This window comes from Eptatretus burgeri, chromosome 18, assembly GCF_056783735.1.
Source record: "Eptatretus burgeri isolate ZD-2024b chromosome 18, Ebu_testis_v1, whole genome shotgun sequence".
NCBI lineage: Eukaryota > Metazoa > Chordata > Myxini > Myxiniformes > Myxinidae > Eptatretus > Eptatretus burgeri.
This window is the reverse complement of record NC_140978.1, coordinates 8,962,829-8,982,000: the sequence shown is the minus strand read 5'-3', so window position 1 is coordinate 8,982,000 and position 19,172 is coordinate 8,962,829. Positions and strand designations below refer to the sequence as shown.

The 19,172-nt window shown below is 41.9% G+C and overlaps 2 protein-coding genes across 10 annotated transcripts in view; one reads left to right on the top strand and one right to left on the bottom strand.

Annotated features, from left to right (window-relative positions):
* Window positions 1–11,250, top strand: part of LOC147008552 (circadian locomoter output cycles protein kaput-like) — a 126,422-nt gene extending 115,172 nt beyond the window's left edge. For all 7 annotated transcript variants that reach the window (XM_085863972.1, XM_085863971.1, XM_085863969.1 and 4 more), the window contains one exon: window positions 10,659–11,250. In XM_085863972.1, coding sequence (XP_085720098.1) covers window positions 10,659–11,115 — 457 coding nt within the window. In that variant the 3' untranslated portion in view covers window positions 11,116–11,250. The remainder of the gene's footprint in view (window positions 1–10,658) is intronic.
* TMEM165 (transmembrane protein 165) overlaps window positions 1–19,172 on the bottom strand; it is a 96,316-nt gene that overhangs the window by 41,886 nt on the left and 35,258 nt on the right. For 2 of the 3 annotated variants that reach the window (XM_085863987.1, XM_085863988.1), the window contains exon 7: window positions 11,380–11,450. In XM_085863987.1, the coding sequence (XP_085720113.1) occupies window positions 11,380–11,450 (71 nt within the window). Of the gene's footprint in view, window positions 1–11,379; window positions 11,451–15,597; window positions 15,625–19,172 lie in introns of those variants that run through there. The other variant, XM_085863989.1, reaches the window with a different exon arrangement.

The window sequence follows — 19,172 nt, the reverse complement described above, 5'->3', positions numbered from 1 at the left end:
GAGACGGGAATGGCGGACGCTCCTTCCCGCCAGCGGGATATTGCAACTGCCCCACAAAAGACCAGGCCAGCGGCCACCAGGACAAGCGAGCCGGAGGACGAGAGCGAGAGCAACCACGAAGCAAGAATATCCACCGAGCAAGAGCATCCACCGAGCAAGAGCATCCACAAAACTGCTTCGCCCGTCTCCGACTTTTATATCACGGAGCTCCGCCCTGTTGCTCCACCCCGTTCTTTGCTCCACCCCCCTTCGAGGAGCTTCGAGAAAGGTCTCGAAGAGGGGCGTTCCTCCTCCCTGGCCGCGTCACACCGCGCATCCACCAATTGGGCGCCAGCTGCCCTCCCCTCGCTTCTCCTCCCTCGCACCTAGCGCGGAGAAGGATGGCGCGAAAAGCCCACCGAGCGTCTTGTTGGTTTTTATTTGAAATAAAAGATAGAAAAAGAAAAACGACTGACTCAAAGCGTCGCAGCCCGAATGAATCACATTTATTCCCTCTAAACAACGGGTTTGGGGCTAACTGCACATGTACTTCAGAGATACCTCACCTACGGGACCTGGATGGTGGTTTGCGAATTTCCACAACCGTAACAATATATATATATATATATATATATATATATATATATATATATATATATATATATATATATATATATATGTATATATCAGGCATATAAAAACATCTCACTGATACACGATTAAAAACACCTCACTTCCACATGATTAAAACCACCTCACTGCCACATGATTAAAAACACCTCACCAATACATGATTAAAAACACCTCACTGATACATGATTAAAAACACCTCACTGCCACATTATTAAAAACACCTCACTGCCATGGTATTAAAAAGACCTCACTGCCACATCATTAAAAACACCTCCCAGCAACATTATTAAAAAGACCTCACTGCCACATTATTAACAAGAAGGTATATACAGAATTGTGCTACGACATGGAAAACAGCATCCTGGTTGCCATGGCAACCACTTTAGATGACGAACCTTACTGCAACATTATTAAGAAACACCTCACTTCCACATTATAAAAAAACACCTCACTTCCACATTATAACATATATATATATATATATATATATATATATATATATATATATATATATATATATATAAATATATATATATATATATATATATATATATATATATATATATATATATATATATATATATATATATATATATATATATCGGGCATATAAAAACATCTCACTGATACATTATTAAAAACACCTCACTCCCACATGATTAAAAACATCCTCACTGCCGTGGTATTAAAAACACCTCACTCCCCTGGTATTAAAAACATCCTCACTGCCGTGGTATTAAAAACACCTCACTCCCGTGGTATTAAAAACACCTCACTCCCGTGGTATTAAAAACATCCTCACTCCCGTGGTATTAAAAACACCTCACTGCCGTGGTATTAAAAACATCCTCACTCCCGTGGTATTAAAAACATCCTCACTCCCGTGGTATTAAAAACATCCTCACTCCCGTGGTATTAAAAACACCTCACTCCCGTGGTATTAAAAACATCCTCACTCCCGTGGTATTAAAAACACCCTCACTCCCGTGGTATTAAAAACACCTCACTCCCGTGGTATTAAAAACACCTCACTCCCGTGGTATTAAAAACATCCTCACTCCCGTGGTATTAAAAACACCTCACTCCCGTGGTATTAAAAACACCTCACTCCCGTGGTATTAAAAACACCTCACTCCCGTGGTATTAAAAACATCCTCACTGCCGTGGTATTAAAAACACCTCACTCCCGTGGTATTAAAAACATCCTCATTGCCGTGGTATTAAAAACACCTCACTCCCGTGGTATTAAAAACACCTCACTCCCGTGGTATTAAAAACACCTCACTCCCGTGGTATTAAAAACATCCTCACTGCCGTGGTATTAAAAACATCCTCACTGCCGTGGTATTAAAAACACCTCACTCCCACATGATTAAAAACATCCTCACTGCCGTGGTATTAAAAACACCTCACTCCCGTGGTATTAAAAACATCCTCACTGCCGTGGTATTAAAAACATCCTCACTGCCGTGGTATTAAAAACACCTCACTCCCGTGGTATTAAAAACACCTCACTCCCGTGGTATTAAAAACATCCTCATTGCCGTGGTATTAAAAACACCTCACTCCCGTGGTATTAAAAACACCTCACTGCCGTGGTATTAAAAACATCCTCACTCCCGTGGTATTAAAAACACCTCACTCCCGTGGTATTAAAAACACCTCACTCCCGTGGTATTAAAAACACCTCACTCCCGTGGTATTAAAAACCTCACTGCCGTGGTATTAAAAACATCCTCACTCCCGTGGTATTAAAAACACCTCACTCCCGTGGTATTAAAAACATCCTCACTCCCGTGGTATTAAAAACACCTCACTCCCGTGGTATTAAAAACACCTCACTCCCGTGGTATTAAAAACATCCTCATTGCCGTGGTATTAAAAACACCTCACTCCCGTGGTATTAAAAACACCTCACTCCCGTGGTATTAAAAACACCTCACTCCCGTGGTATTAAAAACACCTCACTCCCGTGGTATTAAAAACATCCTCACTCCCGTGGTATTAAAAACACCTCACTCCCGTGGTATTAAAAACATCCTCACTCCCGTGGTATTAAAAACACCTCACTCCCGTGGTATTAAAAACATCCTCATTGCCGTGGTATTAAAAACACCTCACTCCCGTGGTATTAAAAACACCTCACTCCCGTGGTATTAAAAACACCTCACTCCCGTGGTATTAAAAACACCTCACTCCCGTGGTATTAAAAACATCCTCACTGCCGTGGTATTAAAAACACCTCACTCCCACATGATTAAAAACATCCTCACTGCCGTGGTATTAAAAACACCTCACTCCCGTGGTATTAAAAACATCCTCACTGCCGTGGTATTAAAAACACCTCACTCCCGTGGTATTAAAAACACCTCACTCCCGTGGTATTAAAAACGTCCTCACTCCCGTGGTATTAAAAACACCTCACTCCCGTGGTATTAAAAACATCCTCATTGCCGTGGCATTAAAAACATCCTCACTCCCGTGGTATTAAAAACATCCTCATTCCCGTGGTATTAAAAACACCTCACTCCCGTGGTATTAAAAACATCCTCACTCCCGTGGTATTAAAAACACCCTCACTCCCGTGGTATTAAAAACACCTCACTCCCGTGGTATTAAAAACACCTCACTCCCGTGGTATTAAAAACATCCTCACTCCCGTGGTATTAAAAACACCTCACTCCCGTGGTATTAAAAACACCTCACTCCCGTGGTATTAAAAACACCTCACTCCCGTGGTATTAAAAACATCCTCACTGCCGTGGTATTAAAAACACCTCACTCCCGTGGTATTAAAAACATCCTCATTGCCGTGGTATTAAAAACACCTCACTCCCGTGGTATTAAAAACACCTCACTCCCGTGGTATTAAAAACACCTCACTCCCGTGGTATTAAAAACATCCTCACTGCCGTGGTATTAAAAACATCCTCACTGCCGTGGTATTAAAAACACCTCACTCCCACATGATTAAAAACATCCTCACTGCCGTGGTATTAAAAACACCTCACTCCCGTGGTATTAAAAACATCCTCACTGCCGTGGTATTAAAAACACCTCACTCCCGTGGTATTAAAAACACCTCACTCCCGTGGTATTAAAAACATCCTCATTGCCGTGGTATTAAAAACACCTCACTCCCGTGGTATTAAAAACACCTCACTGCCGTGGTATTAAAAACATCCTCACTCCCGTGGTATTAAAAACACCTCACTCCCGTGGTATTAAAAACACCTCACTCCCGTGGTATTAAAAACACCTCACTCCCGTGGTATTAAAAACACCTCACTCCCGTGGTATTAAAAACCTCACTGCCGTGGTATTAAAAACACCTCACTCCCGTGGTATTAAAAACATCCTCACTCCCGTGGTATTAAAAACACCTCACTCCCGTGGTATTAAAAACACCTCACTCCCGTGGTATTAAAAACACCTCACTCCCGTGGTATTAAAAACACCTCACTCCCGTGGTATTAAAAACATCCTCATTGCCATGGTATTAAAAACACCTCACTCCCGTGGTATTAAAAACACCTCACTCCCGTGGTATTAAAAACACCTCACTCCCGTGGTATTAAAAACATCCTCACTCCCGTGGTATTAAAAACATCCTCACTCCCGTGGTATTAAAAACACCTCACTCCCGTGGTATTAAAAACATCCTCACTCCCGTGGTATTAAAAACACCTCACTCCCGTGGTATTAAAAACATCCTCATTGCCGTGGTATTAAAAACACCTCACTCCCGTGGTATTAAAAACACCTCACTCCCGTGGTATTAAAAACACCTCACTCCCGTGGTATTAAAAACACCTCACTCCCGTGGTATTAAAAACACCTCACTCCCGTGGTATTAAAAACATCCTCACTGCCATGGTATTAAAAACACCTCACTCCCACATGATTAAAAACATCCTCACTGCCGTGGTATTAAAAACACCTCACTCCCGTGGTATTAAAAACATCCTCACTGCCGTGGTATTAAAAACATCCTCACTCCCGTGGTATTAAAAACATCCTCACTCCCGTGGTATTAAAAACACCTCACTCCCGTGGTATTAAAAACACCTCACTCCCGTGGTATTAAAAACACCTCACTCCCGTGGTATTAAAAACACCTCACTCCCGTGGTATTAAAAACACCTCACTCCCGTGGTATTAAAAACATCCTCACTCCCGTGGTATTAAAAACACCTCACTCCCGTGGTATTAAAAACACCTCACTCCCGTGGTATTAAAAACATCCTCACTCCCGTGGTATTAAAAACATCCTCATTGCCGTGGTATTAAAAACACCTCACTCCCGTGGTATTAAAAACACCTCACTCCCGTGGTATTAAAAACACCTCACTCCCGTGGTATTAAAAACATCCTCATTGCCGTGGTATTAAAAACATCCTCACTGCCGTGGTATTAAAAACATCCTCACTCCCGTGGTATTAAAAACATCCTCACTCCCGTGGTATTAAAAACACCTCACTCCCGTGGTATTAAAAACATCCTCACTCCCGTGGTATTAAAAACATCCTCACTGCCGTGGTATTAAAAACACCTCACTCCCGTGGTATTAAAAACACCTCACTCCCGTGGTATTAAAAACATCCTCACTGCCGTGGTATTAAAAACATCCTCACTGCCGTGGTATTAAAAACACCTCACTCCCGTGGTATTAAAAACATCCTCACTCCCGTGGTATTAAAAACACCTCACTCCTGTGGTATTAAAAACACCTCACTCCCGTGGTATTAAAAACATCCTCATTGCCGTGGTATTAAAAACATCCTCACTCCCGTGGTATTAAAAACATCCTCACTCCCGTGGTATTAAAAAGACCTCACTCCCGTGGTATTAAAAACACCTCACTCCCGTGGTATTAAAAACATCCTCATTGCCGTGGTATTAAAAACATCCTCACTCCCGTGGTATTAAAAACACCTCACTCCCGTGGTATTAAAAACACCTCACTCCCGTGGTATTAAAAACATCCTCACTCCCGTGGTATTAAAAACACCTCACTCCCGTGGTATTAAAAACATCCTCATTGCCGTGGTATTAAAAACACCTCACTCCCGTGGTATTAAAAACACCTCACTCCCGTAGTATTAAAAACACCTCACTCCCGTGGTATTAAAAACATCCTCACTGCCGTGGTATTAAAAACATCCTCACTCCCGTGGTATTAAAAACATCCTCACTGCCGTGGTATTAAAAACATCCTCACTGCCGTGGTATTAAAAACACCTCACTCCTGTGGTATTAAAAACACCTCACTCCCGTGGTATTAAAAACACCTCACTCCCGTGGTATTAAAAACACCTCACTGCCGTGGTATTAAAAACACCTCACTGCCGTGGTATTAAAAACACCTCACTGCCGTGGTATCAAAACCATCTCACTGCCGTGGTATCATAAACACCTCACTGCCATGGTATTAAAAACATCCTCACTGCCATGGTATTAAAAACACCTCACTCCCGTGGTATCAAAAACATCCTCACTGCCGTGGTATCAAAAACATCTCACTGCCGTGGTATTATAAACACCTCACTGCCGTGGTATTATAAACACCTCACTGCCGTGGTATTAAAAACATCCTCACTGCCGTGGTATTAAAAACATCCTCACTGCCGTGGTATTAAAAACACCTCACTCCCGTGGTATTAAAAACACCTCACTCCCGTGGTATTAAAAACACCTCACTCCCGTGGTATTAAAACATCCTCACTACCGTGGTATTAAAAACACCTCACTCCCGTGGTATTAAAAACACCTCACTCCCGTGGTATTAAAAACACCTCACTCCCGTGGTATTAAAAACACCTCACTCCCGTGGTATTAAAAACACCTCACTCCCGTGGTATTAAAAACATCCTCACTGCCGTGGTATTAAAAACACCTCACTCCCGTGGTCTTAAAAACATCCTCACTGCCGTGGTATTAAAAACATCCTCACTGCCGTGGTATTAAAAACACCTCACTCCCGTGGTATTAAAAACACCTCACTCCCGTGGTATTAAAAACATCCTCACTGCCGTGGTATTAAAAACATCCTCACTGCCGTGGTATTAAAAACACCTCACTCCCGTGGTATTAAAAACACCTCACTCCCGTGGTATTAAAAACACCTCACTCCCGTGGTATTAAAAACATCCTCATTGCCGTGGTATTAAAAACACCTCACTCCCGTGGTATTAAAAACACCTCACTCCCGTGGTATTAAAAACACCTCACTCCCGTGGTATTAAAAACATCCTCACTGCCGTGGTATTAAAAACATCCTCACTGCCGTGGTATTAAAAACACCTCACTCCCGTGGTATTAAAAACATCCTCACTGCCGTGGTATTAAAAACACCTCACTCCCGTGGTATTAAAAACACCTCACTCCCGTGGTATTAAAAACATCCTCATTGCCGTGGTATTAAAAACACCTCACTCCCGTGGTATTAAAAACATCCTCATTGCCGTGGTATTAAACATACCCATCAGAGCTGGGGAATCCCCCGCCATTGAAAAATTTCAAATCGATATGTGGAACAGTTTGAGTTATTGCACTCGCAGCTATAAATGTTGACGCCCCGCCAGCCGGATGGAGGGACGGACGGACAGCCGGACGGACGACCCGGGTGACAACAATATCCCCCTTCCGCCACGCGGTGGGGGATAAAAACACCTCACTGCCATGGTATTAAAAACACCTCACTGCGACATTAACAAGAAGGTATATGCAGAATTGTGCTACTACATGGAAAACAGCAACCACTTTAGATGACGAACATACGTCACGACACACCGTCTCCACAGTCTGTACCTATGTACCAAATATGAAACGTGAAAGTTGAAAACTTTGGGAGTTAGAGTGCGGACAGGAACGGACGGACGACCGGTATCACATAATACGTCCAGATATATATATATATATATATATATATATATATATATATATATATATATATATATATATATATATATATATATATATATATATATATATATATATATATATATATATATATATATATATATATATATATCGGGCGTATAAAAAGTATGAGGCATATCATACAAAAGATACTTAAATTTTTACCTGCAACATGTCGCAGGTCGAAAAGAGCTCCACTTGCTGTTGTTAGGGTTCTTGTTGGGGGACGATTTTTGAAATGTGCACCCATTGGTCAGACAGCTGCCGGACCACACCAACATTGGTCACTTGACTCCACCCACCATGGCACCCAGACAAAATATTGCAACCATCTTGGTTTTCTAGTGGGCCAAACACATTATCCCTGCCGGCCTCTTCTGATCATACACTGTCTGGGTTTGTTGCATCAAATTTACATTGGTTTTGTTTGGGTCAAGTGTTAATCACAATGAGGGACCACAAAAAATGTATTCATATGTCAAATAAAATTTACTGTAAGATTTAATCAAGCTTATACGTGCCTCTAAAAATACAGCATTATGTAACTTTTGAATGGCCCCGTATTGGGGTTAAACAATCCTTAACTGTGTGACGAATCAGTTCATTGTGATAAAACTGTGGCAGAGGCTGACGTGGATGAGGAGTTAATCTTTTAGTCGCATATAAATTTGTTTCCCAATCATGCTGTTCATCTTTTAAGAGAGCTTCAAATGTGCGTTTCCCAACCAACCTGCTACCGGATTTTTAAAGCCAATTCACTCGCACTTAGGCCGAAGTCACATTTGCCACGGCGGACGTAGGGTCTACAAAATCTACGGCCACGAGCAATTATACGGCGGTCGCAGTATTGCCACAGTCACACAATGGGCCTCGGTCACATATGTTTTTATTTTTCAGGTAGCCGCACGGCGTATTTAGAAATTGTGGAGACCAAAAACGTGGGGGTGCCGTACGGTCTTTGATTTGATGTCGCACGGTGACCTTAGGGCGTCCCTGCGGCGGCCATAGAATTTTCAAGGCAGATGCAAGGTAGCCTCAAGGTGCCCGCAAGGCGACTGCAGGGGGGCCCTAATGCGAACGTGCGGCCAGATGGACGGTAACGAGTGGGTACATATACCAGTTATTTTTTTACTGAAATAAAAATATAACAGTTCGGAATATACCAGTACGTGGTGCCCCAGAATCCGAATTTAATTCGTTCCAGGAGGCTGTTCGGATTGCAAAAAGTTCGATTCCCAAACTATTTTCCCAATAAGAAATAATGGAGTGAATTAATCTGTTCCTGGACCCCAAGAAAACCCACTTTCAACTGAAATTCCCCATGTTTAAGGTAAAATAAGATGAGTCAATGACCTTCGGTGGCGGTGTATTGTATGTAAACTGGTACAATCACCAATCCAAAGGTCCACACAGGCTCGAGCTCCGGCCTGGGTTCCGATCGCTGCTCCCAGGCCCTACGGCCTGTAAAAGATAGCCAAACGGCGTAGGGCCACCCTGAGGCCACCGCAGAAACTCTGCGGCCGCCGCACGTTTCTGTCAATTCAGAGGGCGTACGGCCGCCGTATCCTCGCCGTAGAGAAAATGTGACTTAGACCTTAATAGCGAGATCAGGTCCCATACCCTGAATGACCACGTGCAGATTTTTTTTATGAGCAAAAGGTTAATTACAACAGAGAGGGTGGCACACACGCACACGCATGACAAAACGGAGGTAACAGATATAAAGGTAAATCCCCTGATCGGAATCACGCTAAATCTTATATATCTAATCCTATTTATTCACATGGGAACACGGGACAGACACGGCTCCATCTAATCTTATTGTCTTAGACTATTGTATCTTATTTATAGAACTTTCTCAAAAATGCCTTGATCTTGAATAATAATAATCTTGAAGTTGCACTTGCTGCAAAATTCTTCCAAAACAAGGTGTTTTTATTCCCCTCGCCAAAGGAGAGAGTGTTGCATTTGAGTCCGTTTGTCCGTGCGCACAGAACTTTCGTGTTTTTCTCCGCAACCGCTTATCAGATTGAGAAGAAATTTTCACTATTAGTGTGACTACTCATGTAGAATGTTTTAAATGATAATTATGATGTCATAGGTCATGTGGTGTGGCAGCCATATTGGAAAAAATGGAAAAACTTTGGACCTCCATCTCTGAAACCACACCAAGGAAAAAATTGAGACCAAGGCACATAGCAAGCACTCATGGGGAATGCGTGTGATATTTTATGACATCATAGGTAACCTAGTTATAGGTACACTCGTAATTGCATATGCAGAACGCCACATCCGATCAGTATGAAATTTTTTGAGGGTCATTTTGGGATAAAATGGTCCACAGAAGAAAAATATTCATAACATCAGTCACATGATTTGGCAACCTTTAAAAGAAAATTTTTATACCTTCAAAAATCTTCTCTGAAGTGGCTGAACAAATCGAGGCGAAACTTTATATGTATGACCACCTATCCGTGAGGAACAAAAGGTTCACACATGATGGACAGTCATACTGGATTTACCCTAAAACTAATAAAAAAAACATACACCACTCAAAAGAAGTCCTGGCAAGGATCTGCAAACTGATTGCTCTTTTTCTTATTGCCTTTTGGATTCCTCCATATCTTGAGCTACATTTTCCAAAATATGAAGAGCTGGTTGTTAAACGGTTTTGGTTCATTCATAAACAGATACAAAAAAAAATTAATTTACAGCTGATTTGATGGTGACGACTGGCTCATTTCAGATGGGATGGGGAGCGTATGGGCATCGACTCCTTGCTGATTATCAAGGTAGCCAGAAACGTGTATCCATGGATGTTGCCCCTTCCCTGGGTGAGCCAGCCAATAAAAAGTCAAGAATGTAATAATATTCTCGTCCCTAAAAGCACGCAGTATGACCTACCCTGGAAGGGGCTGTCGAGGGCAGCATTGTCTGATTTTTGCAGTCTGTACATAGCTAGCAAGGTTAATCCTTCTTTTAAAAATGTAATTGTATGCGAGTTGCCACATTTTATAGAAAAAAGAAAATATAACAATGTATAACTTTCTTGGTAGAAGTTGTATTGTTTACATCTTGAGTGATAAAAAGGGAGTTTTATTCTCCGGTAATCTTTCCATCCACAGGCACATGCGAGATGGCACCATCCCCCTTCTTCTCACACCTTCATACATGACTTTAACACCGTCATTGCCCCAGCAGTTACCTGCAAATCCATCATCGGTGAGACCGAGTACCAGCACCCATCCACCACCACCACCACCACCACCACGAAGGGAAACAACCAGACACCATAACGTAATTTTTCCTGCCAGGACACCCTGTGTGTCAAGATCAAGAGTTCTTTCTCCTGATGCACAGAGCCTTGGGTGTCCGAGGAGCAAACCTCAACACATTGGATCAGATTCACAGGCAGCCAGCACAACACCAAACATCAATTATACTCAAGAACCAGAGCAAAGGGCAGAGCTGCTGTGGCATGTGGGTCACGTTGAAAGTAACACATCAGTGGATATGGGAACATCAAGCCAGTCTTCACTTCGAGACAGAGAACATGTACATTCAAGCAGGTGGAATCGATAGATAATGGAGGGTTCATTGAGACAATAGGTTGAAGCTTAATGATTCAAAATATTCAGCTGTTTGGCATGATCGGCCATTCTCTGTATTTCATTAAACCACAACCTTAAATTTTCATTAAAAATAAAGATAACTGTGTTTTGTGTTTGTTACTGCCAATCCATTAATTTAGTGTTCTCAAGAAAATACAAATACAACAGCAAGCTGGACAATCACAACACTTATCTTGCACTGCAGTAAAAATGGCTTTTATACGAGCAAATGTACCTGTATTGTGATGGTGTGGGGAACATCTGGCCCACGGGCCAGATCCGGCCCGCGACAGGTTTATATCCGGCCTGCAAGGTAATATTTTGTTCAGTATTTTACGCAACCATTATCATTCCCTCAAAAACAACTTAAGAAATATTAACAAGTGTCCCACAAAATGGGCATCCAATCAAGAGGAAGCAACTTTTGAAGTCACATTCAGAAAGTTACTTTAAAATTACAGTATTATTAAAATGTGTATTGTTTCCTATGTTACTTTTGCTTGGTATCAAGAATGAGGATCTTTAGTTACAGTACAATCCTTTTTAATTTATTAATCCGAAATAAGCTCTGAGAGTGGGTCCTGCCTGGTGTCCGGCCAGATGTCCGTATGGATGTTGACATTTGACGAAAACCTTTTCTCCTCCACAAATTACCTGACCAAGAGGGACAAAAGTTGGTATGATGCATCAGGACAGTGAGATCTCGTGAGGCTACTCCCGCTCCAGATGCACCCCCGATAAAGGGAGTTTAAGAGGAGGGGGAGGGGGGGTTGCCCCAAATATTGGTATTTTATTCCAAAAATATCTACTTCTCAGAAACTGCCAGACACATCCAAATCGAACTCGGCCATGAGGCATCGAGACCATGCCCTAACCTTAAGCTGTGCTGATCATGGCCATATCTTCTTCAGAAAGAGGGCCACGGGCCCCTGCCCCAAATCCGCCAGTCACTAAAACATCGACTCCACAACTACCTGAGTGATATGGACCAAATTTGGTGCAATGAATCAAGACAAAAAGGTCTCATGGGGTTGTGCTCCCCCATTTCGAGTGGGTGAAAGAGGGGTTTTGCCACAAATATTGGTATTTCATTCAAAAATCTTCTCAAAAACCGACAACCGTATCCGAACCAAACTGGTTATGCGGCATTGTGACCATGCCCGAACCTTAAGTTGTGCTCCCCATGGCTGTATCTCCCCTGGAAAGGGGGCCATGGTCTCCTTCCACTGATCTTCACTAAAACACAATATTCTCACACACTACATGACAAATATGGACAAACTTTGGTATGATACATCAGAATAGTAAGGTCTTACGGGGTTGTGCTTCCCATGCTGATCCACCCCATACAAGAGACTGAAAAGGGGGAGAGGAGTTTGCCTCAATTTCGGGTAAATTATTTTAAAATCTTCTCACAAACCCACAGACAGATGCAGACCAAAGTCTTCATGAAGCATCAGGAACATACCGTTAACTTAAGTTGCGCTCCCCATGACCGTATCACTTCAGGAAGGGGTGCTATTGCAACTTCCCCCTAATCCCTCATTTTCACCCCACCTGTTGGGGAAATAACCGTCAGTTCCCCCACGGGACTATTTTTTTTATTATGTGTGCATTAAACAAGTCAGAATAATTAGTCATATTACTTATCTGCATACATGTTTAAATTATTAACATCACTCTTCATATCAGCAGACAGTATGGCACTCCCATGAGGAAAGTTTCCCTGCACCTGCTGCATAGTATGTAGAGATTTGTAAGAGCGAGTGCCACACAAATTTTTTGTTGCTATAGAAACCTTACCTTTTCTACAGCATTGTTACAAACAGACAAAGAATCAGGGGTGAATACATAGGTTAAGTATTCATCCCTGTTTTGTTTGTGTTGGTCTGTGAGCAAAATATCCCACAAGGTTATGGGTGAATTTGGATGAAACTTGGTGGACAGGTGGCTGTATGATAAGGACGAAACGATTAGATTTTAGTGAAGATCCAATAATTTAAGAGATTCTTCACCACTTGAGAGATAGGGACAAAAACGGTACAGTGTCCCGCAAAAGTATTCATCCCCTACCAATTAATGCCACATTTTGATGAATTACGTAGAAGCAATTTTTCCAAATGAACTTTTTATATTCATTACTGAAGAGATCAAACTAAATAGTTATAGTTGAAGGAGGTTACACGTCAGGAATACCTGTAAAAAAAAAAATAAAAACATGTACAAATCAAAATTCACTGGTTATAAAAGTATTCATCCCCTCGGTCAGTACTTGGTGGAAGCACCTATTACTGCAATGAGTCTTTTGGGGTCAGTCTCTTCCAGCTTTGCACATTGAGATGGTGAAATATTTATCCATTCTTCATGTGAAAATTGTTACAAGTTCTGCCAAGTTTGATAGCGATCGTTGATGGACTGCAATCTTCAAGTCTCACCATAAATATTCAATTGGGTTCAAGTCAGGACTTTGACTGGACCACTCAATAAAATTTATTTTCTTCTTATTCAGCTACTTCAGTGTACCAGCCAGGTGTTGGCTTCGCACTGGGGTGGCTGGCTTCGGATCCTAGGATCCTGAGTTTGAGCTCCGTTTGCTGTTGAATTAACACCAGGTGGGGTTTACTCAGCCTGTCATCCTTCCGAGGTCAGCAAAATGAGTATCAGTGCACTGGTGGCATCAGTGCCACAGCCCACATTTACAAGAAATGATAGCTACTCAGCAGCCAAGCTACCATATGCAAGAACAGAACAGAACTCGTGTGGCTTTCGATCTTAGTCCTGCTGAAATGTGAATGTCTTAAGTTGTGTCCAACCCAGTATCAGATTCATGGCTGACAAGGTTTTCATCAAGGATTCTCTTGCACTTTGCACCGTCCATTGTCCCTTCTATCCTGACAAGCTTGCCAGTCGCTGCTGATGAAAAGCCACCCCATCACACGATGCTGCCACCACAAAGTTGGACAGAAAGGATGGTATTCATTGGTTGATGTACAGTGTTAGGCTTGCACCAGATGTAATGCTTTGAATTTAAACCAAAAAGTTCAATTTTTGTCTCGTCTTACCACAAAACTTTTTTCCACATGCTTGCAGTATCATCAAGATGCTTTTTCGCAAACTCCATATGAGCTCTTAGATGTGTCTTTTCAGTAATGGCTTCTTTCTTGCCACCAAGCTGTTAGCCCCGTTGGCTGTTAGGATTGGGATTGAATAGTGTGAGAGCTTATTCCAAAGGCGGAGAAAAAAAAAGAGGAATGAAAGAGTGAAGGTGAGCAGCGATTCGTGATTTTGGTAGTTTTGTCAGAAGGGGGTTGTTGGCAGACCTTGAGCACCTTGCGGAAATATGGTGGGGACATATTGCAGACAGAGTGGGGGGGGGCGAGACCAGAGAGGAGAGGGAAGAAGACAAAGACCACCTCCTGCCTGCAGTGAGAGTGAGAAGCCCAAAGACTCAGCCTCACCACGGGAGATACCAATGATCCGAAATTCCTTGGTTTTAACAGCAGAAAGGTGAGAGGCAGGAGCACCAGCCCCAAGGGGAGAGCAGTACTCAATCAGGCTGCGGACGAAAGCTTTGTATGTGGTCAGGAGCTCAGGTTGGTCGAGGAAGGACTCTGCACGACGGAGGATTCCCAGTCGGCAACTGGCTTTGGAGGCCATGTTGGTAATGTGGCTTTCCCAGGAAAGATCATGGCAGATAGTGAGACCCAGAAGCTTCAATGAAAGGACTTCCTTCCAGAGGATTGTTGAGAAAGTTGACCTTTGGCATATGTTGACATTTTGGCCGAAGTTTACCTCAAAAATAATAGGTAGTTGAATTCAACCTGATGAAAATTGAGGATTTAAAAAAGTTGACAAGTTTGTTGACCTTTTGACCTCAAAAACAAGAAGCTTCTTGCTTATGACAAACTCTACCATGTGCTGAAGTTTTGATCAGTTTTAAATTGTGACCTGTTGGTGATTGACAGATGTGACAGACAGAATAACAAAATCGACTGACCAATATACTTGAAAAAAAAAAAAACTTCGATTTTGCAAGTAACAAACAGACAGACAGACGGGGTGCAAATATAACCTCCTTCCACCGGTGGTTGCGGAGGTAATAAACATGCAATGTATATATATATATATATATATATATATATATATATATATATATATATATATATATATATACACATATACATATACACATATACATATACACATATACATATATATTTCATGTTAACATTGAAATAAGCATGTAAATACAATAAACACAGTGCAAATTAAACAAAAACAAGAGTTTTACCTTTTAATTTAAACCAAAACAGCGAGGTGGGTGAGGGAAAACATATTACGTACTCGTTCATGTACTCTGCCGTAAATAGAAAAACACAAGACTTAGCTCTGAGATGATGCTGTTGGAGGGGAGAGGAAAGATGTGGATGGAGAACTTGTGATGGCGGTTGGATCATCAGGAGCACGATTAAGTCATCTGCTGCATTGCCACAAAGAAGAAGGGTAAACCGATCTTTAGCCACCTTAATCCAGAACAAATCTTCCCTGCTTGGAGAAGAACGTACAAGATGGCATCCTCTTCCAAAATAATCCTGTCTCTTCAGCGTTAAAAGTCTGCTCCGGCATAAATTGGATAGTTGCTCCAGTTCCGATAGATAAATTAAATCTCCGATAAATCAGATGGTCTCGCATGAAGGGGTTGTGAGACTATTGCCGGAGCAATATCTATCGGAGCAACAAACGCCTCAATTAGTTCCACGAGCCATGGTTGAACTGGAGCCTTCGTTCTGGGGTGCCTTGGGGAATAGTTGGCAAATCGGCAACAATTTATCCCATATCACCGGTCCACTAAACGTCCAGGTAACTCCACTATTGTATCTCCCATACACTGGTTCACTCAAAAGGCTTTTTTCTGATTGGTTTTCAATCCAAACATGAATTGCTTTTTCCATCCTTTCAATATGACGATTACGGGACTGGAATGAGCCTTTTGCGTTTTGCTAACAGGAACCCTTGCATGGATATTTGACTGGTCGACGCAGTCAATTGATTCATTGATCCTGTAATGGCAGTCAGAAAATTTTTCCACTTTGCCACTTTCACTTCTTTCCAACGTATCTAACAAGTCAAATTTTTTGCACAAAGTCATAACTCATAACTTTTGCACAAAGTTCTCTGCATTTTGGCACGATTAATTTTGTCCATAGTTTCACGTTTGGGCACCATTATTAACTGTTGCATGTCCACAATATCTTGCAGATAAAGTATTGTTGCGAATTTGGAAGCTTACTGTACACAACAGCCAGGTCCGAGAGATCAGCTATATCGGTAAGTATGTGTTTCTAGTAAGGGCCCCATCCCATGTTTAATGGGTGATTAATTGTACGTGCGCTGTGAGTTATTTTGATAGTTAGGATTTAAATTTCCAACGACAACGACACCTGCCCTCGCTTCCTTCCACCATCATCCACCGGCACCATTGCACACGTGCGTGTCAGCACGTACGTGGGCAGGGTTTCTCTGGACGTTGGTGTGCTGGCTTCGCCCTAAATATGGGCACAAGCGTTACGCTCTGGCTTCGCCCCAAATATGGGCACAAGCGTTACGCTCTGGCTTCGCCCCAAATATGGGCACAAGCGTTACGCTCTGGCTTCGCCCCAAATATGGGCACAAGCGTTACGCTCTGGCTTCGCCCCAAATATGGGCACAAGCGTTACGCTCTGGCTTCGCCCCAAATATGGGCACAAGCGTTACGCTCTGGCTTCGCCCCAAATATGGGCACAAGCGTTACGCTCTGGCTTCGCCCCAAATATGGGCACAAGCGTTACGCTCTGGCTTCGCCCCAAATATGGGCACAAGCGTTACGCTCTGGCCTCGCCCCAAATATGGGCACAAGCGTTACGCTCTGGCTTCGCCCCAAATATGGGCACAAGCGTTACGCTCTGGCTTCGCCCCAAATATGGGCACAAGCGTTATGCTCTGGCTTCGTTATGCTCTAAACACACGTTAGTCCATATGGACTAACAGCTAACAGCCTGGGAAGATGGGTTAGGGTTTTTAAGGGCTACCGCCGCGTTTTTCACAATATATAAATGGTCGAACCAAGTATTAGTCAAACTAAAGAGTGGAGAAAATCTCAGTCTTGGTATATAAATGGAAAACATAATGAATGTGAAAAATATCAAATAAGTCTTATTGAAAAAATATCTAAAACAAAGGTAAACAAAACAAATATGCGAATCAATTTAAAAACCAATAAGTTAGAGGATGTAAAGAAAATAATAAATATGTTTGAATGGACTGAAAAATTTGATGGTTATCAATTGAATGGAAAAATAATTTACTACAATCTCAAAATGATATGCAACTCAGGAGGTGGTCAGATGAGATCATTAAGAGAAGCTTATCATTTCGTAATGGCACAAAAGGGGTATCTTAAAAAATATAAAGATTCAAATGTTTTGTTTTTCAATATTTTAGATGGGGATTATTGTGCAAAGAAAATTAAACTATTGAAGGAATTTGAGAATGAACAAATGTTTATAGGTTCAATGAGTGAGCTAAACAATATGCATCGGTTATTTGATAAAGTGTCCCGGGGCTTAGACGTTTCAGATATTTCTTTAGAATCACCTTTAACAAATCTTTATCTTGTTGTATGGGTTATTTGAATAGAGAGCCCCTAGGTTAAAAGGGGAGACAAATAAATATACCTTGGGCTAAAAAGGGGATTTATTTTTTTAGGGGAAAAAAAAAAGAAAAATTTCATGGCTGAAAATCCCCCATTCATTTCCATGGGGAAAAGTGAGCCTGAACCAGTATTCTTACCCTACGTGTGTGTGTGTGTGTGTGTGTGTGTGTGTGTGTGTGTGTGTGTGTGTGTGTGTGTGTGTGTGTGTGTGTGTGTGTGTGTCTTCTTCCGATATATTTTCGTTTTGATTTTGTTTTTCTCTGCAACCGCTTGTCCGATCGATGCGAAACTTTAAACCTCAGAGGGACTCCCGACGAAGAATATTATATCGATAACAATGTCATAGGTATCTTGGTATGACAGCGATATTGGATTAAAGAAAAATAATTGGGCATCATTTATTTATTCATATGCAGCTGGTGTGACTACTTGGCTGCATCATTTTCTGGGGGTGCAGCTGTACTGCTGATGCAATACCCTCTGCTACCAGTAAGCTGGTACTCATTTTGCTGACTTCAGAAGGATGACAGGCTGTGTCCATCCACCTGGTGTTCATTCAATGGTAGAACAGAGGTTTGAACCTAAGATCTTTAGTCAGCCACCTTAACCGTTAAGCTAACACCAGGCCTGACATCTTCTCTGAAACCATTCAACAAAAAAAATTAAAACTTGGCAGATGTCATCAACTCCCCATGGGGTATATAGAGCGATAACGATGGCATCATCGCTGAAGTGGTATTCCAGCCATAATTGGTTGAATCGAAATCCTTATCTGAAACTTCATATGGCTGATCTATTACCTGGTGAGTGAAGAATTAAATTGATGATGCCATCAGTCATGTGGTCTGGTGGCCATTGAAAATGAAAACATTAAGAAATATTCTCCAGAACCGCCTAATAGATCAATGTGAAACATACATGTGATCGACATGCCATGGGGAATACAGTAAACCCTCAAATATCATAGGTTCTAATATTAAGGATTTCTACCAATCGTGGGCAACCGATTGTGTTCTAATTTAGTTATTGTGGTATTACATTTTGGCCAATCATGGTTTTTGAGCTGTGATGATTCATTATTTGTGTCTGCGTGTATGATTACCTCCCATTATTAGCCTTTTGTTGTTAGGGTTAGGGTTAGGGTTAAGTCAAACTAAAGTCAAATTAGTCAAACTAAAGTTGAACCCACTTCAAAAGCACCAAGCCTCCAATGCCAACAAACCATAATTGCGGTGCTCAATAACCTTGGAATCCTGACAATCTATCCCCGGAGCAAATGCTCACGAGATGTTGTCTCAACATTTTCAACACATTCTACCTCAAAACAAGTGTCAATG